Below are 26,858 nucleotides of genomic sequence, written 5' to 3'. Positions count from 1 at the left end.
GCCATGCAGGTTGATATCGGGTAAATTACGCTATGGCCTACTCTTGTTTCAAATTCCAACTGCCAAGTGTTCTATTATGTGCACGTACACAGGAGCCCTTGTTTAATGTCAGATCCGAATGCCTATACACTGTCCTGCACCATTGACATGGACGAACGACGAAAAATCCCTAATGAACTTTCTCTGTCAACGAAGGGATCTAACATGAGACCTCATTAAGGTTAGCCAGCCAACGTCTTAATCACTGAGCCACCATTGCTCCTGCACAACTTATAAATGTCATAAATTTTTTGAAGTCTATTTGCAAATCCAATATTTTCCACCATCTTATATATGTGTGGTTGGCACATGCAGTGCCCTTATTATTGTTTATCAACGGGTAAGGTCACATTTGTATTATAATTCCAGCAATTTCAGGTCAAGTTTTCTTAGATGTTCAGTCTGACCAAAATTACTAGTAAAGACCATTTGAATGTTGAAAATCTGGGTGTATTTTTGTAATTTGAAGACATTAAATTTTAATGGCATTGTCAGACACAGCTGGGCCTGCTTTGGTTGTTTCCATGTTCGTATTTGCAGTAAATAACTTAGATTTATATAGAAGCTAATTCAAAACCTCTGTCAGAAATGTACTACATTTCAACTGTTAAATTTTATAAGAGACTTCCAAGACATCCTAAAATTGTGCAGTTCTTAAATTCTCTGCTTTACATTTTAAAAAATGTAGTCAATATACATGTAAAATACTGGAAACTATGCTCTCACTATGTCTTCTTAGGCCTACATATTAATATTGTGGACTTGAAATCCCATATAGGAAAGCATCATTTTGGTGACCATGTTTCAAACCATACATTTGGCAGTCAGAATCTATTCAAATTAATGAGCGCATGTTGCGTTTTGGAATTGATAGAAAATTGCAAAAAGCTATAATTACCAAAAAGATTTATTTTATATTTAACAAAAGTCTACATACACAAAAGGAATATAGTATTGCGACTGACAATTAACAATAGTTCAATATTTGCCTACAATTTAATCAAAAAAAGCCATGTCCTTTGCATAGTATAACCTAACTTTGAAGAAAAGTACATTAACAAATAGCGAATACATGTTTTGTACATACTCGCTGTCATCAGTCTCTGGTGGGTTTTAACGTTACCCATTTCTTCTATCCAATCAAATATCGCGCACCTGCTGCCCTAACCAATGAAAATTATATATTCTTTAAAACGTCACTTCCGTCTATACTTCTTGTCGGCTGCTGTAAAACTTGAGTGTGTGTACAATTTCCTGTTTTGACAAAGAAAATCGCATTTTTAGTAAGTTTCCTCTCGTAAGAATTTAGTTTACCTTAACTTTATTAATTTTTCAACAAATATATTTAACTTGGTTGACTTTGCGATAAATTATAGAACTTCATTAACTTCGCTAAGGTACGGTCCTTATGTTTTTAATTTCCTAGGCTAGAGTGGGCACACGTTTGACCCAAAAAGATAAAGAGGACAATGATATTAATCTTGACAATATAAACAAATATTGTCAATCTTGTTCTATGACTTATTCAGCTGTAACATTTCAAATACACATTCACAGGCTAGTTCAACATTTTTGACAACCAGTATGCTGCAGGTTTGGGCAGTGGCACATAATGATTATGAAAGGATTAAAGGACACGTGCTCCTCTTTATTTGAAGTGTTTTATTTGAATGTGTACTAGGAAACTGCATGTGACTAAATTGTCATATCATATTGGTAGATGTGGAGTCTATTATTGCCTATTTTAATTTTGTTTGCTTAAACCTTGTCCTTGACATCCTTATAAGCAATTCGACAACCCAAAACCACTCAACACTAGTAAACTTCGCTACATCAAACTGTCAGGGAATAGGGATATCTGTGAACTATTTAAAACCTTGATTAATGTTAGGCATTGGAATCTATCATATTTTTGGTTTCGAATCTCCGGTTGTACGTGACAAGGAGTAGGGTCGCCTGTCCAACCTCGTGGGTTTTCTCCGGGTCCTCCGATTTCCTCCCACTGCTAAAGACCCCTCCGCGCAAGCGAATTATGTAAATAAAATTAAACCGTATGTTAGTCCCGAAATGACCTAGTTTGTGTCGAGTGGATGTTAAACCCCATTTCTCTCTCTCTCTATCATATTTTATTCTCAAATATTGAATGAATTGATATATATTTAGAGTGTGAAATTTAAACATGCATTATGCAAGAGCCAAGCCTGCCTATTGCAGGTCTTTCTTTAGGCCTTAAATGTTATATAAACTATTGATTAGACATTAATTAATTCTATTGCTAATAGCTCGGCTCAGAGTGATTCTCTTTTCATTATCTATTTAAAGATTATAGCGAGAACTGTCAGCTCTTTATCTAATCTTACCGAATGCCGCTTTAAATTAGGGTAAATATTTTATCCCCATTCACCCCGCCACTCATCATTTTCAATATTTCTGTTTTCAAGCTATGGACTAGAATATAATTCTGGATCTGTTCAAGATGAGATTTTTAGGTCAGATTCTTTGCCAAAAATGTATCCAGCCACTAAAATGCGATGTGCTATCAATTTCGTGGATGTCACAAATATCATGTCTACAGAATTTTAATAGAAGAATTTCTGTTTCTAGTGAAACCAACAGTTTGCAAAATGGTAAGAAATGAAATGAAATGAAATGGGGTTTAGCCTACATAGACTGCTTGCAGGTCTGGATCGAAATAACGGTTTTACGTGTACCTGACAAAATGTCAGGCACTAATGAAATAGTACCTGACATTTCAACTTAGTGCCGGACATGTATTAATAATATCAATAATAAAGACAAATCAGTGCCAGATAAAATGACAGGCACCAGAGGTTTTGTGCCTGACAAAGCCTGAATCTGTGCCTGACATTGTCAGTGACAGGTACCTTATTTCCAGGCCTGACTGCTTTAATGAAATGAAATGGAGTTTAACGTCCTACTGTTCAGCTCCGACTGGGCTAATGAAGATGGGCATACACCATACAGTGTGCTATGAGGGAAATTTTGCCCGGGCAACGGCACTATGGCCTACTCTTATATCGAATTCCAACTGCCAAGTTATCTTTTATGTGCACGTCAATGTGTACACAGGGACCTCTGTCCTTGTCAGGCCCTTCGTCCTGCACCATTGACAAGGGGAAACAAAATCGGAAAACAAAATGGTAAGCAATTGCCAGCTGAATGTGTAAATAGAGCAGATCTGGTTATATCAATAACGTAGAACGACTCAGTGAGTGAGGCACCGTCTAACTAATCAGGAGGTTGGTCGAATAAGTTCCGCATAAATTTCCGGCCTTGTTTTCCCTTGGTGAAGGATAGAGGGCCTGGCAACGGAATAAATATTTAGTTTTTGCGATTGGATGTAAATGATGAATTGTGATGATAATGAAACAATTCTTTTGGTGGATTATGTAATTTGGAGCAATGTCTTAAGTGTGAATCCCGGCAAGAACAACCTTCAGGATTTTTCAAGCTCAGCCTTCATTTGTCATGGGTGGCATCTGCATTGCTGACAAGGAGAGTGTGTCTAGTCCTTTGGAAGAAAAAAAAACCCCAAGGTTCAATTGTGTACACAGTACACAGTGGCATGTACATAACAAAATACCCATGCCTGTTGGAAATTGAAGAGTAGAAGGAAACGTTGCTTATTATAAATATAAGAATTTATTATGATTATAAGATTTTATCATAAATATAAGATTTTATTATGAACATAAGATTTTATTATGAACATAAGATTTTATTATGAACATAAGATTTTATCATAAATATAAGAATTTATTATAGATATAAGAATTTATCATAAATATAAGAATTTATCATAAATAAAAGAAATAATGCCATTATGAATGTATTTAATTATGTTGTTATAATTATAAATATAAGATTTGATTATAAATATAAGATTTGATTATAAATATAAGATTTGATTATAAATATAAGATTTTATTGTAGATATATTATGTTATTATATTAGGGGTGATATATTTAACTATGTTGTTATAATTTATATTATATTATTTTAGGAAGAATACAGTTATCAGAAGAAGTATCACAAGCTCTATCAGACTGTAAACCTGTAGTTGCTCTAGAAAGTACAATAATAACACATGGCATGCCATATCCTCAAAATTTACAGTAAGTTACACTTTTCACTAACATGGGTTTTAACATTTTATTTTTCTGCAACAACCTTGTTGATCCAGAAAAGTAGGATATTAAACCCCATAAATTTCATTCATTCTATCCCGAGACAAGGCCATTTGTTCACTCCAAGATTATCCTGGGCCATTTGTTCTATCCTGAGACTAGGCTGTTTGTTCTCTCCTGATACTAGACCATTTGCTCTACCCTGATACTAGACCATTTGCTCTACCCTGAGACTAGGACATTTGTTGTACCCTGAGACCAGACCATTTGTTCTATTCTGAGACCAGACTATTTGGTCTACCTTGAGATCAGACCATTTGTTCTATTCTGAGACCAGACTATTTGGTCTACCTTGAGATCAGACCATTTGTTCTACTTTTGAGACCGGACCATTTGGTCTACCCTGAGATCAGGTTATTTGTTCACCCCAAGACTAGGCCATTTGTTCTAAACTGAGATTAGGCAATGTGTACACGCAGAGGCAAGAACATTTGTTCTGACATACAAAATTACTTCCTGACAAAGTAATATTATTATCCATTTGACAGATTCTTGAGATCTGAGGGCATTTAAGGTAACCCTTTTCAGAAACAGGCAATTAGAGGGATGTACATGTAGTTCATGATAAAGTTTATAAAACTTGTTATTTGACCAAGGTCAGTATATAGATTAAGAACAAATATCTTGTTATAGGACAGCATTAGAAGTAGAAGAAACAGTACGTGATAATGGTTGTATACCAGCTACTATTGGTGTTATTGCAGGCCAAGTCCATGTTGGTGAGTCTCTACACTTCTCAAATAACTATAATCAAATATATATATTTAAAACTCTTTATACCGGCTCTACCTTCATATAAGAAATGTCTAAACTACTCTAAAACCACATTTACTCATGTCATATTCTTTTATCCAGTTTCCTAACACTTCTAAAGAACCCTACATGCAAGCGAATTACTGAAATAAAATCGAACTATATGTTAGTCCCAAAATAACCTAGTTAAGTGGACGTTAAACCTCAATTTCCTCTCTCTCTCTCTCATATTCTTCTAATGCTCTAACATTCAGCTGAGAATGCACACCCTGCATCATGCTATTGCTAATTTTACAGGTTTAGATCAAACCAATATGGAACGATTGGGTTCTGCAACAAGAGATTTAGTGAAGATTTCCAGACGAGATCTCGCTTTTGCAATGTCAAAGGTAAATTTAAATATCCTATTGTAAAAACAGGAGTTTGGGTGCCCAAATTGTGTAACAGGTCAGGTGTACATCATATCATAAGGTCTGTTATTGAGTCAGATAGCATGATTACGTTCCCAATCTTGCACATGACAAGAAGTAAGGTTGACTGCCCAACAGGTAGCCATTGATCATGAAGAGATTTTAAAAGTGAAGTCAGTATTTCTAAAGAATTGTTATTTGTGAGATATATGTGTATTTATGTAGTATATGTGATTTATGTAGTACATGTGTATTTATGTGGTATATTTATGTAGTATATGTGTATTTATATGGTATATGTGTATTTATGTAGTATATGTGTATTTATGTAGTATATGCGATTTATGTAGTACATGTGTATTTATGTGGTATATTTATGTAGTATGTGGTATATTTATGTAGTATATGGGATATGTGTATTTATATGGTATATGTGTACTTATATGGTATATGTGTATTTATATGGTATATGTGTATTTATGTAGTATATGTGTATTTATGTATATGTGTATTTGTGTAGTATATGTGTATTTATGTTATTGTATATTTGTAGAAGTTAAGTGGTGGTGCAACTGTATCTAGTACTATGTTGATAGCTAATCAAGTTGGTATTGATGTATTTGCTACTGGAGGTATAGGAGGTGTCCATAGAGGTGCACAACACAGTATGTATTATCTAACTAACATTGGATGATAAATATTTATGGCCAATCACAAATGGAGAACATGTAGCGATAGTCTCGAGAGTGTACGCCACTCTGCATGTAAATTACGTTGATCATGTGACTCATGTAGAAGCCTTTTGGAGATCATTTGATATCAATGAGGTCTCCGATTGACTTATAAAAATGGTTTTAGAATTTTACATACTGGATGAAATTTTCTTATTAGAATAGGTATTTTATATACATATTTTGTTTTATCCCTATTTTTGCCTTATAGTTTTGGATATAGTACGGAATTTTATGATTTTGAATAGATATTTTCAATAAATGTGATTATGTAATTAATTGTTTTACCGGTATTTATTGCTTTATATCATATTATTTAAATGTTTTATCTGTAGTGTCTCATAGGCCTATGTTGGCCAGGAATCATTTGTATCATGTAGTATAATCTCTGTAAATATTCAACTGATTTGTGACTTTTTAATAAAATAAATTATTATTATTATTACTTATAAAAATGGTTTGCTCGAAACAGACAGTTGAGTGGATTTTCCGGCAAATCGATCGCCACGTAAAATATTCGACCGAAAATATCTAACATGCATGATATTGATATGGGCAATCGATTGGGCAAATGGTTCGTCGAGCACATTTGTTGTGGCCGTTAACAAGCACACAGGCGATTTTTTCAAGCACTTTTAAAAATCGGTACGATTGGCCAAAATACTCTTGTCTGTCCTAGGCTTTAGGGTGTCTAGATTAATATGATTAAAAGTTGATTAATGATGACACTTTATCCTGGTTTGCATAGACCGATAGAAATAGCTATTATTAGAGTTGAGGTTAAGGAAATAACTATTATTAGAGTTGACGTCAAGGAAATAACTATTATTAGAGTTGAGGTTAAGGAAATAACTATTATTAGAGTTGAGGTTAAGGAAATAACTATTATATTAGAGTTGAGGTCAAGGAAATAACTATTGTTAGTGTTGAGGTTAAGAAAATAACTATTATTAGAGTCGAGGTCAAGGAAATAACTATTGTTAGTGTTGAGGTCAAGGAAATAACAGTACTATTATTAAAGTTGAGGTTAAGGAAATAACTATTATTACAGTTAAAATATTAGATATAATAATTTTATTTGTATTTTAGCTATGGATGTAAGTGCTGATTTAACAGAATTAGGTAGAACTCCTGTAGCAGTGGTGTCTGCTGGAGTTAAATCTATATTAGATATAGAAAAAACTCTAGAATATTTGGTAGGTTTCCTGAACTTCTTTCACTGGTATTTAGTAATTAAAGGGGAAAACACTAGAGTATTCTAGTATTACACCAGAATTACTGTATGGATTAACAACTATTGGTTTATAAAAAAAGGCTTAGTGTGTCCCTCTTTGATATTGTAATTTAGTGACATGAAATGAAATGAAATAGGGTTTAATGTCCTACTGTTCTTCTCCTATACTGGGCTAATGAGAACGGGCATACGCCATACAGTGTGCTATGAGGGAAATTTTGCCCGGACAGCGGCACTACGGCCTACTTTTATCTCGAATTCTGTCAAGGGATCTTTTATGTGCGCGCCAGTGTGTCCCATCCAAACGACTAGACAGCTGTTCTTGTCATGCCCTCTTTCCTGCATCACTGACAAGGGGGAACCACACCGGAAAATCTGGATGAACTTTCTCGGATTTTATTATCTCGCACCATGATAAGGTGTAGTAAAATGATGCATTTTTTGAGGAGTGTGCCAAGCAAAGGACCAACCAGAACTGTGTATGTTGTACCTATTACCAGTAACAAGAGGATTAAACCATAATAATTCCTGAAATTTTGTTTAATATATTACAGGAAACCCAGGGTGTTTGCGTTGCTACGTTTGGTAAAGATAAAGATTTCCCAGCATTCTTTACTCCATCTAGTGGTCTTCGGGCACCATTTAATGTCGACAATGAAATCCAGGCAGCTGAGTTGATTTACGGTAATAGTTGACAAATTCACAAATGGGATAACCATTTTATTTTTCCTTTTATAATAGTATTTTTTTGTTCACAAACGTATAAAATACGTTTTTAAAATCATTCACATATCGTGATGTTTCTCGCGAACAGACGAATCTGATATATTTAAGTAATGAGAATTATGCATTTGAAATTTGCATTCTGTTGTTATCTCTGTGTCCATAAGAGAGAAATGGAATGGGATTTAACATCCACACAATGGATGTCATTTTGGGACTAACATATGGTAAACTGTCACTTCAATGATTATCTTGTGTGATGGGGTCTTTAGCAGTGGGAGGAAACCAGACCACTCAGAGAAAGCCCACTAGCTTGGACAGGTGACAAAAACCATGACAGACCTTATGATCTAAAGTGCATGTTATAGACCATTCAGCCAATCCCCCCCCCCCCCCCCAAAAAAAAACCCCAAACAAAAACAAGGTGAAGACAGAAACATGTTAAGAAGTCCACAATGATAACTCAACAAAAATAAAACAACCATTGGTGTTCCAATCCCAGAATCCTTTATATCAGCAAGTTGATCATATAAATTTCAGCTTCACAATATGAGTTGAAACTAGCAAATGGTATTTTAATTGGTGGTCTGATACCAGAAACATTTATATCAACAAGTTTATCATATCAATTTCAGCATCACAATATGAGTTAAAACTAAAGAATGGTATATTAATTGGTGTTCCGATACCAGAAATATTTGCTGATGCTGGAGAAGAAATAGAAGAAGCTATACAGATAGCTATCAAAGAATCCAGGTATGATACCCACATATTTGTGAATGCTATCAAAATCTAGTGACTCCATCCTTCCAGAACAAGTTCGACTCTACTTCGTCAAGTTAATTGCTGTCACAAACGAACTGTCGACAAACATTGAAGAAGAGAACGCAAGTGATGACTAAACCATGTATGGTGCTAGCACTACAGGGCAAAAAGTCAAATTCATAAGATCAGAGACTTATTGTATATCTTTTTTCTGAACGACCAGACACTTTCTTTGTCAGTCCATCTGGAGCCTTTTCTAACAAGTGAGAACCAGGCCTTTACAAAGTCATGATGTTCCTTATTGTCCTATGCTGGAATTAGAACCCAGTTCCCATAACCTCTTAACCCACCCCTAAGAGAAAGAAAGTAAATGTGAAACAAATATATATTTTCTAGAGAGAAGAAAGTGGTAGGAAAAGAAGTAACGCCATATATATTAAAACGAGTTCATGAATTAACACATGGTGGATCTTTACAAGCTAGTATCCTTTACAATACTTATACCACAGTTCTTATAAGTTTTTGAATACTTATTGCACAGTTCTTATATGTTTTATAATACTTATTCCACAGTTCTTATTTGTTTTACAATATGTATACCACAGTTCTTATTTGTTTTACAATACTGTATACCACAGTTCTTATTTGTTTTACAATACATATACCACAGTTCTTATTTGTTTTACAATACTGTATACCACAGTTCTTATTTGTTTTACAATATGTATACCACAGTTCTTATTTGTTTTACAATACTGTATACCACAGTTCTTATTTGTTTTACAATACATATACCACAGTTCTTATTTGTTTTACAATACTGTATACCACAGTTCTTATTTGTTTTAAAATATGTATACATTAGTTCTTATTGTTTTACAAGATTTATACAACAGTTCTTATTTTGGTTATCTGAGTTGTTTTACATGATTTATACAACAATTCTTATTTATGTTATTTAGTCTGTTTAACAAAGCTTATAACACAGTTCTTATTTGAGGTTACCTGTGCTTTTTTAAAGACAGGGACGAAATGTTCTTAATGGCCATTGAAATGGATCAAAGTTATTTAGAGGAGAACAGTATCATTGACAACTCATCCCATGATATCCCTGAAACATCGCAGTCAAATCTTAACTATGACGCTGATGTCTCATTGTTAAATAACTCTACAGTCACTAAGTGTGACACAGTAAGCCTTGATAGGTTATCCAAAACAGAAATAGATGATAAAAGGGCGCGAGCGGAATCCCCGCTTACCGAAACAGAAGTTTAGAGATCAAACAAATTAAGACGTTATAAGTTCTTGAAACCATATTAGTTAACAATGAAGCCTTCTATCCCTATTATTTACCTAATTATTATGTTAATTTACTCCATAAACGCTCTACAATAAATCTTCAAAAGATTAAACAAATTAGCAATATATTTAACAAACTAGATATTGTTTGTATACAAGAAATTCTAAAATCCAATGTCCATCAAATAAAAAATGTTGAAAACGAAACTGGCTATAACTTATACACTGCATATAATGAAACAAAGATTGGCATTGCCCTATTATTAAGCCCAAACATTATACATAAACTCTACAATACACCTGATGAATTAGCAGGTAGGCTCCAACATCTGGAGGTAAATGCAAATAATGAAACTATTCAAATATTCAATATATATGGTCCCTGCAAGAGAGAATTGAAAACTTATTACTACAAGAGACTTCTTGAATTTGTCAAAACTATTCATAATCCACAACATTCTTATATTATTACTGGTGATTTTAACCTTATTGAAAACAGTAAAGATAACAAACATGGCAACATGAATAACCATCCAAAAGATGCTATAAGATATCTACTTGATATACAAAATCTACTTAATATAAGTGATGGTTACAGAATTATCTCCCCTGACACTCCCCTTTTTACCTATCACAACTCAAAAAGAAGAAAAAAAAAAAGAAAGATAAAAAAAAAAAAAAAAATCTGTAAAAAAAAAAAAAAAAAAATATTCTATCAAATATAAATGGAACGATATATCCGTATATCTGAGATTGATGTGTGGAACTGTATCAGTATATATGAAACTAAGAATCAAATTTGTAGAACTAACCTATTTTATGCTTTCCACTATATTTGGGATGATATATCAGTATCGGAGTCTAAAAATGAAATATATATGGTAATGGGGCTATATTAGTATATCTGAGATGGATAATCTAACAATAAACGGATGCTTTACATATACCTTGACATATTAAAGATATTGCTCTCATTAAAAACAATGCTGTGGTAGGAAGTAAGGTTGCCTGGCAACTCAATAAACTGATCAACAATAATAAAAATGTACCTGATACGACCGGTCGTTCACATGTCATCAGGAAGAACAACTCTAGTAGTGCTAAGAAAAAACGTCCAGTAAGTGTCACATAATATATTAATATATTTATTCAGTTTATTTTGTGATAGAATCTTATAATTTTCATTCCTCAAATGTTATAAAACAAATTATTATTTTATTTATAATGTTGAAGCAGCTAGTCTATTCCAAGCAAACAACAGACTTGTGGAAATTGAATCTCCAAAAATGTTAAATTCCATTCAATGAAGAATTAAAAATTTCACAGCATTTGGCATTCTCTGCAGACAATATAAACAATTTATGAAATGAGAAACCCACATTTTTTCAAGTCTATGTTTTGTTATTGGTGCCAAGTGGATATTTTGTATTATATTTTACAGGTTGTTATTGGTGTCAAGTGTATATTTTATATATTACAGGTTATTACTGGTTTCAAGTTTATATTTTATATTTTACAGGTTATTATTGGTTTCAAGTTTATATTTTATATTTTACAGGTTGTTATTGGTTTCAAGTTTATATTTTACAGGTTGTTATTGGTTTCAAGTTTATATTTTATATATTACAGGTTATTATTGGTTTCAAGTTTATATTTTGTATATTACAGGCTGTTATTGGTGTCAAGTTTATATTTTGTATATTACAGGTTGTTATTGGTGGTACCGTTGTTGATTTTAATGCTAGAATGAAACACACAGATATACAGGTAACTTACAAGTTGTTGTTTTTTTTTATTTATGTTAACTGGCAAATGTTGACCACTTTTGAATGCCAAATACTCGATTGTATTTAACTTTATTACATTACTGTGAAAGATATAATTCTTCCACCATCATGATCATAATTCCTTCCTAGGTGGGGTGGGTTGGATGGCCGAATGGTTAGCGTGTGTGCGTTGCATCATAAGGTCTGTCATTGAGTCAACTGGCAAAGTTAACTGAGAAAAGAGGTTTAATGTCCACTCGACACAAACTAGGTCATTTTGGGACTAACATATGGTTTAATTTTACTTCAATAAATCACTTGCGCGTAGGGGTCTTGCGCAATGGGAGGAAACCGGAGGACCCAGAGAAAACCCATGAGTTTGGACAGGTGACCCTACTCCTTGTCATGTAAAACCGAAGAATGTAAACCACACCAGTTGACTGAATGACAGACCTTAACAGACCTTATGATAGAGTGCACATGCTAACCATTCGATCATCCAACCCCCCATATTTTAATCAGACTGGGAAATTATTCAAATGATATACATTGCAAATGTGAATCATGACAACAGAATTTTATTAACTCCTATTTCAGTCTAATGGTTCAACTAATCCTGGAAGTATACAGCAATCATTTGGTGGAGTAGGAAGAAATCTAGCTGATTGTTTAAGTAGACTTGGTGCTCAACCATTGTTTATATCAGCTGTAGGAGATGATTCTCATGCTGATACATTTATATCACATTGTCAACACATGGTATGATAGTCATTTAGATCACATTGTCAACACATGGTATGATAGTCATTTATTATATCACATTGACAGCACATGGTATGAGCTTAGTCATTTTTATATGCCCACATGGAATTGCCCCCATCCATCCATTGTACTCAATTTTTAAATTAGACGAATTTCTTCTAGAGTTATGGCCCTTGTTTCACTTTGTGGAACCATGTGATAAAGAAGTCTTTTGATCTTCAGTGATTTCTGATAATTACAGGATTGATATGAGATTTATTTTTATTAAAATAGGATTGATATGAGATTTATTTTTATTATAACAGGATTGATATGATATTTTTTTTTGTTATTTACTGGATTGATATGAGATTTATTTTTGTTATGAGATATATTTGTAATAGGATTGATATGAGATTTATTTTTATTATTACAGGATTTACGAGGAGTACAAAGATTAAAGAATAATTCAACTGCTACATATTGTGCTGTTTTAGGTTTTAGTGGTCAGTTACAACTGGGTATAGGGGATATGGATATACATCAACAGATTACTCCTAAAATGGTAAATTATTTACTTTTCACCATTTGTTGCAAATGAAATATTGGGGGTTGGATGGTTACATCATAAGGACTGTCATTGAGTCAACTGGCGTGGATTCGATTCCCTGGTTGTATGTGACAAGGAGTAGGGTCGCTTGTCCAACCTCATGGGTTTTCTCCGAGTACTTTGATTTCCTCCCACTGTTAAAGACCCCTACGCGCAAGCGAATTATTGAAATAAAATTGAACCATATGTTAGTCCCGAAATGACCTGGATGTTAAACCCCATTTCTCCCTCTCTTTCTGTAAATGAAATAAAAATGAAATGGAGTTTAATAAACTTATGATGGCAGCAATATGCCATACAATCTGCTGGAGGAAAATTGCTCGGACAATGGCTCTGCAGCGTAATCTTATTTTGATTTCCAGCTGTCAAGGCATTTTTAGCATGCACACGATGGTACACACAGCATCTTGTTTTTGTTCCATCCAGACAACTAAACACTTTCCCTTGTCTGTCCTTTTGTACTGCACCACTGACAAGCAGGCATCGATATTTCCGCGCATATGCGCACGGCGTGCGCAGGCACAATCCTTTAAAAAAAAATTTTGCAGGCACATTTTTAAAGATGTAGCCACGCCGGGGGGTGCCTGTGCCCGGCACTTTATTTTGCCGCCCAGCACAAAGAAAAAATCGAAGAAAGCCGCCCAGTCGTATTTTACTATTTAAACCCCTTCGTCCTTCTCTGTACACAAACTCGGCGCTCAAAATTTACCACGGCAATTAAACGGCATAATTTATTTTTGTGTGCCATAGTAGACCCTATCATCCCAAATTAGTTTAAAGAAAGATGTATTGGTATTTTGTTTATTTATACTTAGAAGATGTGTAGGCCTAGGTCTATTTCTTTTACAATTATTCTACGGTCTTTATATTTGTTTATTTGCCGTAAATAGGTCACCCAGACCAATTTACAGCACTCCAGTGTTAAAGGTTTGAGTGTTGTAATTGTCCAACACGTGCCTGCAAATTTTCACGACGTTTCTTATTTTATTTCTTACCTGTGTTGACCGTGGATTTGCTACGGCCCGAGAGTAGGACTAGGAGGACGATGAGAGCTTTCTCAGTTTCTGCCTGACCTGATTCTCATTCCACCGTAATAATAATAATATTCGTGAGACACGTACAACTTTACAAACAAGTTAAATAATACAACGTGTTTTAATTATCAATATCTACCTGTTGTCATAGTTCGTTGTACTCAAATAAAACACAAACACCGTTTTAAGAATCGTTTTAATTTTTAATCTCAAAGTAATAAAGTAATATTTGAAAAAAAAAACCCCAACAAAACAACAAATACCGAAAGGTCCTCAACTTATCTATCCAGAGAAACAGAGTGGGGCGGGACAATTTTATGCTCGGTCGGGTGGTGTCAAAAAGTTTTTAGATCCCTGTATCATTGATGAAAATTAAGTGAATTTGGTAAAATTTGAATATATAAATGGAAAGTTGATTTGCACTGAACCAAATACAAAAGGCAGCAGATGCTCTGAAAATACACAAAGAAGGGTTTAATTTTCATAAAAGACCACGCCCCCCTCGCAAAATTTTGACTCCCTCCGCTCGCCAAATATATTTTTACACCACTCACCAAATCATGGCTGCATCCCTGTGATTCAGTAATCATTTTTCAAGATGCCTGTGAGTAAATTAAAAAAAAGATTCCATTTAATCCAAGCACAGACTTTAAAGAGAAAGAAAACCTGCTGTTTATAGCCACAACCTGTCAGATAGTTCACATATATCTCTAGGTGGATGGGTTGCCAAATGGTTAAATGTGTGCGCATTGGATCATAAGGTCTGTCATTGAGTCAAGTGGTTGGGTTTTGATTCCCCGCTTGTAGGTGACAAGGAGTAGGGTAACCTGTCCAGCCTCGTGGGTTTTCACTGGGTCCTCCGGTATCCTCCCACTGCTAAAGACTCCTACAGCTATGCACACACAAATTATAGACATAAAATTGAACCATGTGTTAGTCCCGAAATGACCTAGTGGACGTTATACCCCCATCTTTGTTTCTCTCTCTCTCACATATAACTCAAAACTAAAAATGACTCCCATTTGTATTGTAGATCTGTGAATATGAAGATGATATTAAAGAGGCTGCTATGGTGATACTAGATGGTAATATATCAACAGTTGCTATAGAAACAGCTTGTGATATCAGTTCACAATATAATGTTCCAGGTATGTTGTGCAGTTCAGTAGAAATAGATTGTAGATTCATGTTCCTGAAGCAACAACTGCAAGTTTTACAACATCTAGATGTTACTAGACTGGTCTGAACATGGGAACAACATGTGAATTATAGCGTCCAATCAGAGGTTGTGACACAAACACACTCAAATCATCATGGCGACCTCCATGAAAAACTTGACATTGAACAAACCTTGAACTTTGCAACTCGATTATCACAAGTAGACATTTTAGTTGGAAAGCGCAAGACTTTGTATTTGCGATGGTCGAGGAATCTGGGTCAGTAGACAATTAGTACCGAAATATGCAGGGTATTACGTGAAGGACATGATAAGATGTACAAAGTTAAAGCGAGAACAAGCCTTCTGTTGAAGATGCTGTAGGTTAGACTACGCAGTATAAAAAATTTGACTTTTATTTTATAACATCCCTTATGACTTTAAACAATATTTTATTCAAAAAACTGAATCAGATTGATCAACAGGCAAATGCCTATGTAAGTTCTCTCATCCCTTTTACTTATAGGGAGCCACAGTGGCTCATCAAGTAATACGTTGACTCGCTAACCTTGAGGTCCCATGTTTAATCCCGGTGTGGGCTGAAAAAGTTCATCTGGATTTTCCAACGAGGTTCCCCCTTGTCAGTGGCAAGAGACAATGTATAGTCGTTTGGTGTGCCCTAAAAGAACCCTTGGCAATTGGAATTCGATATAAGAGTTGGCCACATAGCACTCTGTATGATGTATGCCAGTCTTAAACATGCATTATGCAAGAGTTAAATCTGCCTATTGCAGGTCTTTCTGTAGGCCTGAAATGTTTTCTAAAGTATTAATTAGACATTAATTAACTGATCCAGGCATTAATCAACTCTCGATGGCATCAGATTTCTCTGATATTAAATAGATTAGAATGGTTCAGCGATACTTTGATTTAATCAAATATGGAGGACCGAGACTTAGCTTCGATCAACCAGTACGGTGGTTGAAATTATTGCACACGTCTGTCAAACCTTCAAAGGCTAATATCTTCGCATGCAATAGAGTAATTTGAATGAAATTTTCAAATTATTCCTTTTTACATAATCTACTTTCGAACTATTATAGCAAGAATGGCTAGTTCTTTATCTAAATCTTACATAATGTATCTTTAATTACTCTAGTCGGAGCAAAACAGGACGTTAAACCCCATTTCATTTCATTTTCTTTTACTTATAACAAGACAAGTAACTTATGCCATGCCCTTAAATCCCTGATCAGTCCAAAGAGTTCACAAGGTATTCTCAGACTTAAGTTAAGAATTTACTCAACCTTCAATCACTGTTTATGAAAAATATCTTTGATCCACAAATGCAAAAATTTCTTATTGATGTATTTGATACATTAAAACAACAAAAGTTTAGTTAAAATAAGGCGAACAATTTTGAGTATATTCTTAACTTAAGTCTGAGAATGCTTTGTGGGTCGGTCAGTTAGGGGATCAAGTACCCAATAGCAGTAACCAATAGACAGTATCCATTTATTTGGGCTGCCATCTATGTTTCAGTGTTTTTTGAGCCAACTGATATATTAAAGGCCGGTGAAGTTTTTGAGACAGAAGCCTATAAAAAACTAATGTATACATCACCAAATATAAACGAATTACAGATAATGAGTGGCGCTCTACAAGATTCTCCTAAAACATCTTCAGGTTATATATTTTATCATTCATATACTGTAAAACATCTACAGGTTATATTTTATCATTCATATACTGTATAGAATCCACAAGTTATATTTTATCATTCATATACTGTATAGAATCCACAGGTTATATTTTATCATTCATATACTGTATAGAATCCACAGGTTATATTTTATCATTCATATACTGTATAGAATCCACAAGTTATATTTTATCATTCATATACTGTATAGAATCCACAAGTTATATTTTATCATTCATATACTGTAAAACATCTACAGGTTATATTTTATCATTCATATACTGTATAGAATCCACAAGTTATATTTTATCATTCATATACTGTATAGAATCCACAAGTTATACTTTATCATTCATATACTGTAAAACATCCACAGGTTATATATTTATCCTACATTTACTGTAAAACAGAAAATATCAGTTGCGCCAACGCCCAACAGCGATGTGAGAATGGTCGGTCGAAGCTCCATCTGCTAGTTGCAGTGCTGGGGCTCTCCGAGGGGTTGGATACTATGTCGTATTGATACGGCCTTTGCGGATATGACTCTCCATTGCAAGGTCTCCCCGTTGTTTATCACGGATTGACAGTTAGATTCATATGTAGGGAATAATAGTGCCAAAGTTCTGGCCACTTGTGTTAGGTTGGGGGCCCCAGCCCAACATGCTGAAGGCCCTAGGGCCCCCACCATTGTTAATCCAGCAAAGTGTCTGTGCAAAATTTCCCTTACTGCACAATTGTACAATTAGTTTCTTAGTAAGTACATAGGCATACTAAACTTAGGCTGCCCGTCTACAGTTAACTCTACCCGAGAACAGGCACTAAGGTGGTTGAATGACATTTTAAGTCCAAAATCGACATTTTAGTCGAAAACACTAAGTATATTTTGAGAATTTTAAGAAGTTTATATTCTGCTTTCATTTAATAAAATTGAAAAGGTTCTTTTCTGTAGAACAGATGTGAATTGGAGTAGGAACACCATACTGCACGCAGCGACCCATCTACGTCATACTTCCCAGAATGTGACACTGCACTGATTATCCGCCATTTAAAACGATCATGTGATCATTTTGGGGCGGGACTTATCGATTCGACACCGCTTTGTTTAGACAACAAAGTAAAAATAACCCACGCACGTGTGTTTTATGTAAACACGGCATGTCCCTGACACTGCGTAAAAGCGATATATAATATGTGCTATGGGTAATATTGCAATAGACTATTTACCATTGTAAACTGTCTTTAGAGTTTCAATCTGTTTATATTTCAAAACAAGGTTAGATACTCCTAAATTTGTTTTCGCAAACAAAACCGCCTCTGTGAAATTATGTTTCATGGGCGCGGCCATATTGAATAATTAGAGAACTATTTTGTGATTCGGCTTTGATTAATTTGACATCTTTCATACACACAGCGGCTAAATAAACATATTTAATTTCATTCAATATGACAATAGAAGAGAAATAAATACTTTTAAAATTTTCTAAAAGCATACTCAGTGTTTTCGACTAAAATCGTCGATGTTGGAATTTAAATGTCGGTTAATTAGCTTAGGGCCTATTCTCAGCCGAAGCTAGCTGTAGATAGGCAGCCTAAGTTTGGGATGTAGGAACACATTACAAAATAGTATACTAATTGTTGGATATGGTGGCCATTCAGGACAGAGATCTATTCTCGAAGTATGAAGTAGATTGATCTCTGTGTGCAGAATGGTACAGAGGATTGAAGTATGGTTGCATTCTAACAAACTTTGCATTCAATGACTTCAACTGTGATAATACTATAAAATGTCATGGGTGCTTAAAATGTGAGGAAACTTAGACAAAAGAACTTCTGATCATGAATTAATTAATTGTCTTACAGATCTATATAGTGTTGAAGACCGGTGCCTTGATGATGTCATCAACTTCTGTTTACCACATGGTCTACGATTGGCTGAAACAGTTCCTGTTGTCTTGGTAACTCTTGGTAAACATGGTGTTCTGCTGTTTCAACATGGGGTATGTATACAATAAGTGATTAATAGATTTGACATAAGATAAAATGATGTCGTGAACAAAATGAAATGAGGTTTAACGTCCTATTGTTCTGCTCTGACCGTGCTAATGAAGATGCACATATGCCGTATAGTGTGCTTTTAGGGAAATTTTGCCCAGACAGAGGTGTTACAGCCTATTAATTCCAACTGCCAAGAGATTTTTATTATATGCACGCCAATGTGTACACAGGACCTTGGTTTTTCGTCCCGTCCAAACGACCATACAGCTTGTCAGGCCCTCCGTTCTGCACCACTGACAAGTGTAAACTACGTCGGAAAATCCGAATTAACTTTCTCGGCCAACACGGGGATCGTACCCGCGACCTCCAGACTGGATGTCATGAACAAGTAAGTCATGTGACCATATAGCCAGTTAGGGGTCCTTATCCATCTCACGGGTAGAAAACTGTTTGTGTTGTCGGTAGTTTGACATGGCTAGATGGTTTTAGTATTGTGTAAGACATGATCTTTAAAGACAGACATATATGTCAACAATATGAATGTATATCGTAACTGAACTTATTTAAACCATTAATTTTCATCGTTTAGCTGTGTTTACTACACTAGATATTGGTCGAAAGGTCATTTTCAGATTGCGATTGGCCAACTCTGCTAGTTCAACAATTTCCTACTTGGAATGCGGGGAAGCCACGGAGGCTGGGTAAGACGCTGGCACGCTAACCTGGAGGTCGCATGTTCAATCCCTGCATTGGCCAAGAAAATTCATTGGGATTTTCCAACATGGTACGAAAAACCGAGGACCCACGTGGCGTGCACGTAAAAGATCCCTTGCCAGTTGGAATTTGGTATAAGGGTAGGTCATAGTGCCGCTGCCCAGGCAAAATTTCCCGCACAACACACTGTATAGCAGAATAGTAGGACGTTAAACCCCATTCATTTCATTTCCCACTTCTACACGACAAGGAGTAGTGTCCTGTCCAACCTCGTGGGTTTTCCCTGATTTTTATTATTGATTATATACTGTATTACAGAAAGATGTTATACAAGTTAAACATTATCCTGCTGCTCAGCTTGACAATAACCCTGTCAGTGTTTCTGGTGCTGGAGATTGGTGAGTACACAGGTTCAGGTTTATTGTAAGATAAGTCCAGGAAACCACATAAGCACATGGTTGCATATTGTTTGATTCTCCCTCTAGCTGTGTGTCAAATAATTGTGTCCTTGAATAAGACACTTTATCTTTGTGACACTTTGTGCAAACATCAAACTATTATATTAGTTGTGCCTTTTGCTAATTAGGGGGGTTGGATGGCCGAATGGTTAGCACATGCACGCTGTATCATAAGGCCTGTCATTGAGTCAACTGGCGTGATTTTGATTCCCCGGTTGTACGTGACAAGGATAAGGGTCACTGGTCCAACCTCGTGGGATTTCTTTGGGTCCTCAGGTATCCTCCCAATGCTAAAGACCCCTAATCGCAAGCGAATTATTGAAATAAAATTTAACCATTTGTTAGTCCCAAAATGACCTAGTTTTTCCATAGGGGGAGAGAGAAATGCGGTTTAACATCCACTCGACACAAACTAGGTCATTTCGGGACTAACACATGGTTCAATTTTTTATTTCAATAATTCGCTTGCGTTTAGGGGTCTTTAGCAGTGGAAGGACCCGGGGAAAACCCACGAGGTTGGACAGGCAACCCTACTCCTCGTCACGTACAACCGGGGATTCAAAACCATGCCAGTTGACTTGATGACAGGCCTTATGAAACAGCGTGTGCACATGCTAACCATTCGGCCATCTAACCCTCGGTACCAGAAAATATTAGATTGCTGGAAATCAACAGGGTTCATCCTTTCGTATTTCAATACGGGCGTATAAATAACATTATAATCCATAAGACTGATTGATGCTGTGCGGGTTCCAATTCTGTATCAAATGTTAGTAGTGTCAGATTTACCGACAGATGCTAACTGGCACCCTGTGGGATATAATACATGATTTGCATTGATGACAGATCTACAATATGAAGCACAAGCTTGAGAATATTCACCACCAAACACCTCTCATAAAACAAGGAGTGCTGGAGAGAGGTTGGACAGGCGACCCCACTCCTTGTCACGTACAACCGGGGAATGACAGACCGTGAGATACAGCACGTGCACATGCTAACCATTCGGCCATTCAACCCCCCTTTTTCCATAGGATTTGGTGTGCATAGATGCAGGTGTTTAACTAAGTTGTCTTGTTATTTTTCAGTTTTACTTCGGCGTTTATAAATGGAGTGATTCAAGGTCTAGATGTTGACAGTTGTATTAGAGTTGGATTGGATGCTGCTAAACTATCCTTGTTATCCAGAGAGGCTGTACCTAAAACAATTACTCCTCATATTTTCTCACAGTCCTGGATTAAATCTTTATCAGGATTGAACCCAAAGTTAATCCGACCAGATTTCCAGAAAAATCCACAACCTTTAAAATCTCTATCTGTTAATATTTAGATTTGTTATCAGATTTGTTATTGGAATTAATATGACATGAATTATGCAGTATATCGATAATATCTTTATACTGAAATTAATGATCATTGCATTATGCAGAGGATATCTGTAATCATTGTGTATTGAAATTAATGGTTCATGAATTACACAGTTCATCCATGATAATTATGTATTGAAATTACTGGTTCATGAACTACACAGTATATCCATGATAATTGTGTATTGAAATTACTGGTTCATGAATTACACAGGATATCTATAATAACTGTGTATTGAAATTAATATGTCATGAATTACACAGGATATCTATAATAATTGTGTATTGAAATTAATATGCCATGAATTACAAAGTATATCAATGATGATTGTGTATAGAAATTATTATGTCATCAGTTACACAGAATATCTGTAATATTGTGTTCTGAAATTAATATGTCATGGATTACACAGAATATATGTAATAATTGTGTTCTGAAATTAATATGGCATGTATTATGAAGGTATATCTATAATAATTGTGTATTAAAATTAATATGGCATGAATTACACAATATATCTATAATCATTACGTTATGAAATTAATATGGCATGAATTACGCAGAGGATATCTATAATAACTGTATATTGAAATTAATATGTCATGAATTATGCAATAATATTTTTACATTTGTTTTGTACCAATACTTTTATCACACAAAATGAAATCCTGAGACCAAATAGTTATTATTACACTGACAGTATTTTTATATAAATAATTTACACCAATTATCTAAGTCATTGAATTACTTAAGTCATTAAATTATCTAAGTCATTAAATTATCTAAGTCATTTATAATTTGATGCCAACAATGATTCAGTAAAGAATCTATTTTGTTATGTTTCTGATTTAATTGATTAGGCCAAAATAAAAAATACCTATGTTTATGGTTACCCGGCCAACCCTAAATGTTTTCCCTGTACTTGTCTTGACTAGTTTTCAGTGGACAAATTCCAACACTCGCTGACGTGTCTATATTATTTTCCAGAACCTTAATCAGAAATGCTAGGGGTGGCTAAGTGGGTAAGACGCTGGCTCACTAGCCTGGAGGTGGCATGGTTGACCCCTGCATTGGCCGAGAAAGTTCCATCGGGATTTTTCCAATGTGGTTTCCATTGTCAGTGGATGGGACAAAAAATCAAGGCCCTATGTACACACTGACGTGCAAGTAAATGATCCCTTTGCAGTTGGAATTCGATATAAGAGTAGTCCATAGTGCGGCTGCCCAGGCAAAATTTCCCTCATAGCACACTGTATGGCATATGTCCATCTTCAATAGCCCAGTCGGAGTAGGGTGTTAAACCTCATTTCATTTCATTTCAGTAAATACTAGAAAACAGATAATATAAACACTACGAAAGAAATATATATTTTTTCTGACTGACCCAACCCTATTGTTTTGAGCCAAGTAACCATAAACACATGTATTTATTTTGTTGGCCTTACACCATTGTTGATTTTATGTAAATCCAAAATATATTTAGTGGACAAATACATACACAGTAAAGACCAAAGCATTATTTTAATATTTTATATTCTCACCTGACAATGTTACCCAGGTATCATTTAACCTTGTGTATCTAGCATTATTTCTGTCACTTTCGATTAATATCAAATCTTTGTTTAAAAATCATTCAAAATCACCAAAAATCATCTAATTTGTACTCAGTCCAGTTTAAAGCTGACCATTCGATTTTTATAATGAGTGTCCAATTTACAAGCGTTTTATTTCTTGATTACTGTTAAAAAATAAACAACCCAATTGATTAATGATGTATAATGATTAATTTTTGAACAGTGATCAGGAAATTAAATACTTGTAAATTGGACACTCATTATTTAAATTAATCAGTCAGCTTTAAACTGGAGACAAGTACAAATTAGATGGTTTGGGGTGATTAGTGCTAGATACACAAGATTAGATGATACCCGGGTTACAGTGGAACAGCTCACTGTATATTTATGCACTTATAGAGGGGCTTTAGCTATAAATATAGCCTGTACAAAAAATATATCTATAAATATAGCCTGCACAATATATTTTGTATAACTATAAATAGCCTACACCAAGCCATATTCTTTTTTAAAAATTCTTTTATGAGAATTTAGACTATGAATAGATCACATTCATGCAGTTAAAGATGTTCTTTTGACAACTGAGCTCATGGTTATATAACCACCCATGCATGTTTAAACTACTTTTTTCATAGAGTTTTTAGAACCTGGTTAGTCACATATCTTGTATAATATCTAATATTGATATACAAAAGACAGTAAACACACAGTTTTTATACGCCCCTGTACATCTGTTATGGACACTCTACAAGTCACAATTTTTATCCAATTTTGACCAAACTTGAAATATAGGTTTATCTCCCAAAGATCTCGGTTCCGGTCGAATTTGGCATGCATCAGACTGTAACTTCATGGATTATGGCACCTGATTGTACGAAAAATCATGTTAGCTTGTGGACACTCTAGAGATCACAATTTTTATTCGATTTTGATGAAACTTGAAATGTGTGTTCAATTTTGATGAAACTTGAAATGTGTGTTTATAACCCAAAGATTTTGGTTCCTTTTGATATTCGTTAATATCGGACCATAACGTCCTGGATTATGACCCCTGATTGTACAAAAAATCACTTTTTTTTTTTTTAGCTTCTTCTCTATCCATCTTTTGCAAAATGTGGGCGTATATTGCACGGCAACCGCTGGTTAGCACAATATTTTATAATCTGGTGGTTTTCTATCATGGTTTATAAACCACTGTTAAATTATCTATGTTCATGCCAGTTGGTTAGACGTTCAGGCAAGGAAATTGGGTAGAAGTTCAAGCACGGCAGGGTGCTTATTTCAATACGAAAAATTTATAATTCTAGATTTGTATTAGGGTTCTTCTCCGCTCACATCTCAGCCTTGCATTTGGCTAAATCTATTTGTTAAGGCCAGCTCAATTTTTGTCAAGGTCACTGAAATGTAAATAAGGTTAGGACATGTGATTGTTGGTGAGATTGTAGGTTAGGGTTAGGGTAAGTATTAGGGCTAGGTCCAGGGTTAGGGTTGTGATTAGCACAAGCCCTGTTTACATCTCGTGAGCATTGACTGAACTTGAAGTTGACCTTATCAAATAGAACTAACCCTTGGATTTGGGCAATACTGCAAATGACATCCCAAATGGGCTAGTATGGTTGTTTTCATAACCAGTCTGTTTCATTGAAATCCATTATAAATAGCTAGATCTATTTCTTAAGCCACCTCCAGTTTTCATCAAGGTCGCTGAGATGTCGCCAAGGTTAGAGCATGTGATTGTTGAAGAGATTGTGGGTAAGGGTTAGGGCTAGGTCCAGGGTTAGGGTTGGGATTAGCACTAACCCTGTTTACATCTCCCGACATTTGACCAAATCAGGAGGTGACCTTAAGAAAAAGATCTAACACCATTATAAATATCACACATCAATTTGCACTCGTTTCCCAGGGACCAATCTATACAATGTTTTTATTGTACAGCATTATAATTTTTAATGATTTAAAGATGGGTTCCCGCGTACAAACTGGGTGATTTAATGGTATATATGGACTAAAAACATATTCAAACTAATTAATTTGTCATAATTATGCTTCAAATCCTTCTCATACATTGTAATTGCGAAGGAATGCCCTGCTATTAAAATTCGATCAAACCAGGTCATATTTACGTCACGTCTTGGAAATCAGAGGAGAATTCATTGCATACATAAGACGATGTTGTCTAACTCTTCATAAAGTTTATCAACTTGTACATCAAGTGCTCAATGCTCGCGTGTGACCTTTGACATTACGCGTGCAGAAACTCTTAATAGTCGGGCTGTTGATTAGGGGAACCCTTACATTTTTGTCCTGTATACGCTCCATGAGTTTTTTTCGGGGAATCCAGTATTTTTCTAGTAAGATTGGATATCTCTACCTTCCATATATACCAAAATTGCCATACTTTTATTGGAAATAACCACCCGATAAATACTTTTCTGGGAACCCATCTTTAACTGCCAACCAAATCAATCCATGAAATAAATTTATGATTCAAGAAGTGTGCAGTGGTTTTTTTTTGCAATTTGTACATTTTAATTAAGATGTAAAGTTTTCTTCTCTCAAAGATAGTAATCCCCAAGCAATAAACTTGACAGGGATGTACATGTATTTTAATCCAGAATGCAGAGAACTATCTACTTCTAGAATATATCTGCGCAATATATAGTAGACGATTTGTACTGCAGCTTTAATCAAATGAACTGAAATATAATGAAATGGGGTTTAACGTCCTACTTTTCTGCTCCAACTGGGCTAATGTAGACAGGCATACGTTATACAGTGTGCTGTGCTATAAGGGAAATTGTGCTTGAACAGTGGTGCTGTGACCTACTATACTCCTATATCAAATTTCAACTGCCATGGGTTTTCCTTGTGGTGCAGGATTCAGGGCCTGACAAGGACAGCTGTCTAGTCATTTGGATGGGATGGAAAGACAAGGTCCTGTGTACACATTGGTGTGCATGCAAAAGATCCTTTGGCAGTTGAAATTCAATATAAGAGTAGGTTGTAGCGCTGCTGTCCGAACAAAATTTCACTCATAGCACTCTGCATTCAGCAATAGGCGGATTTAGTCCTTACATAATGCATATTTAACCCTTGATATGTAAATTTTAGATTTATTGGTAACACCAGGGAAAAGAAATGAAATGAAATGGGGTTTAAAACGTCCTACTGTTCTGCTCCTAAACTGGGCTAATGAAGACGGGCATACAGATGGGCATACGCCATACAGTGTGCTATGAGGGAAATTTTGCGCGGGCAGCGGCCTACTCTTGTATCGAATTCCAACTGCCAAGCAATCTTTTACGTGCACGCCAATATGTACACAGGACCTCGGTTTTTCGTCCCATCCGAATGACTAGATAGCTGTTCTTGTCAGGCCCTCCGTCCTGCATCACTGACAAGGGGAAACCACGCCGGAAAATCTGGATGAACTTTCTCGGCCAATGCAGGGATCGAACACCTGACCTCCAGGCTAGCGAGCCAGCGTCTTACCCACTTAGCCACATGATTCCCCCATGGAAACAAGAAAAAAATAAGGGTTAAATGCACCGGTCTTTAAATATATAAAAAAACGAATC

At 35.3% G+C, this 26,858-nt stretch overlaps 1 protein-coding gene across 2 annotated transcripts; it reads left to right on the top strand.

Annotated features, from left to right (window-relative positions):
• Positions 1-1,250: 1,250 nt before the first annotated feature.
• LOC126824235 (pseudouridine-5'-phosphate glycosidase) lies at positions 1,251-25,775 on the top strand. 2 transcript variants are annotated; one of them, XM_050553433.2, is made up of 19 exons: positions 1,251-1,322; positions 2,481-2,666; positions 4,065-4,176; positions 4,882-4,967; positions 5,299-5,390; positions 5,965-6,076; positions 7,232-7,338; positions 7,931-8,060; positions 8,735-8,855; positions 9,261-9,346; positions 11,126-11,280; positions 11,871-11,930; positions 12,527-12,688; positions 13,107-13,235; positions 15,348-15,462; positions 17,013-17,156; positions 19,033-19,169; positions 20,200-20,279; positions 21,428-25,775. In XM_050553433.2, the coding sequence occupies exons 2-19, from the start codon at positions 2,516-2,518 to the stop codon at positions 21,666-21,668; spliced, it is 2,220 nt and encodes a 739-aa protein (XP_050409390.1). In that variant the 5' UTR covers positions 1,251-1,322; positions 2,481-2,515; the 3' UTR covers positions 21,669-25,775. The 2 variants fall into 2 exon arrangements, with proteins under 2 accessions (XP_050409390.1, XP_055958901.1); XM_056102926.1 differs by lacking the exons at positions 15,348-15,462; positions 17,013-17,156; positions 19,033-19,169; positions 20,200-20,279; positions 21,428-25,775 and having other exon boundaries at positions 12,527-12,724.
• Positions 25,776-26,858: the final 1,083 nt, after the last annotated feature.

Source organism: Patella vulgata, chromosome 1 (genome assembly GCF_932274485.2).
Source record: "Patella vulgata chromosome 1, xgPatVulg1.2, whole genome shotgun sequence".
NCBI lineage: Eukaryota > Metazoa > Mollusca > Gastropoda > Patellidae > Patella > Patella vulgata.
Note: the sequence above shows the minus strand (reverse complement) of the source record. Positions and strands in the feature narration are given on the sequence as shown.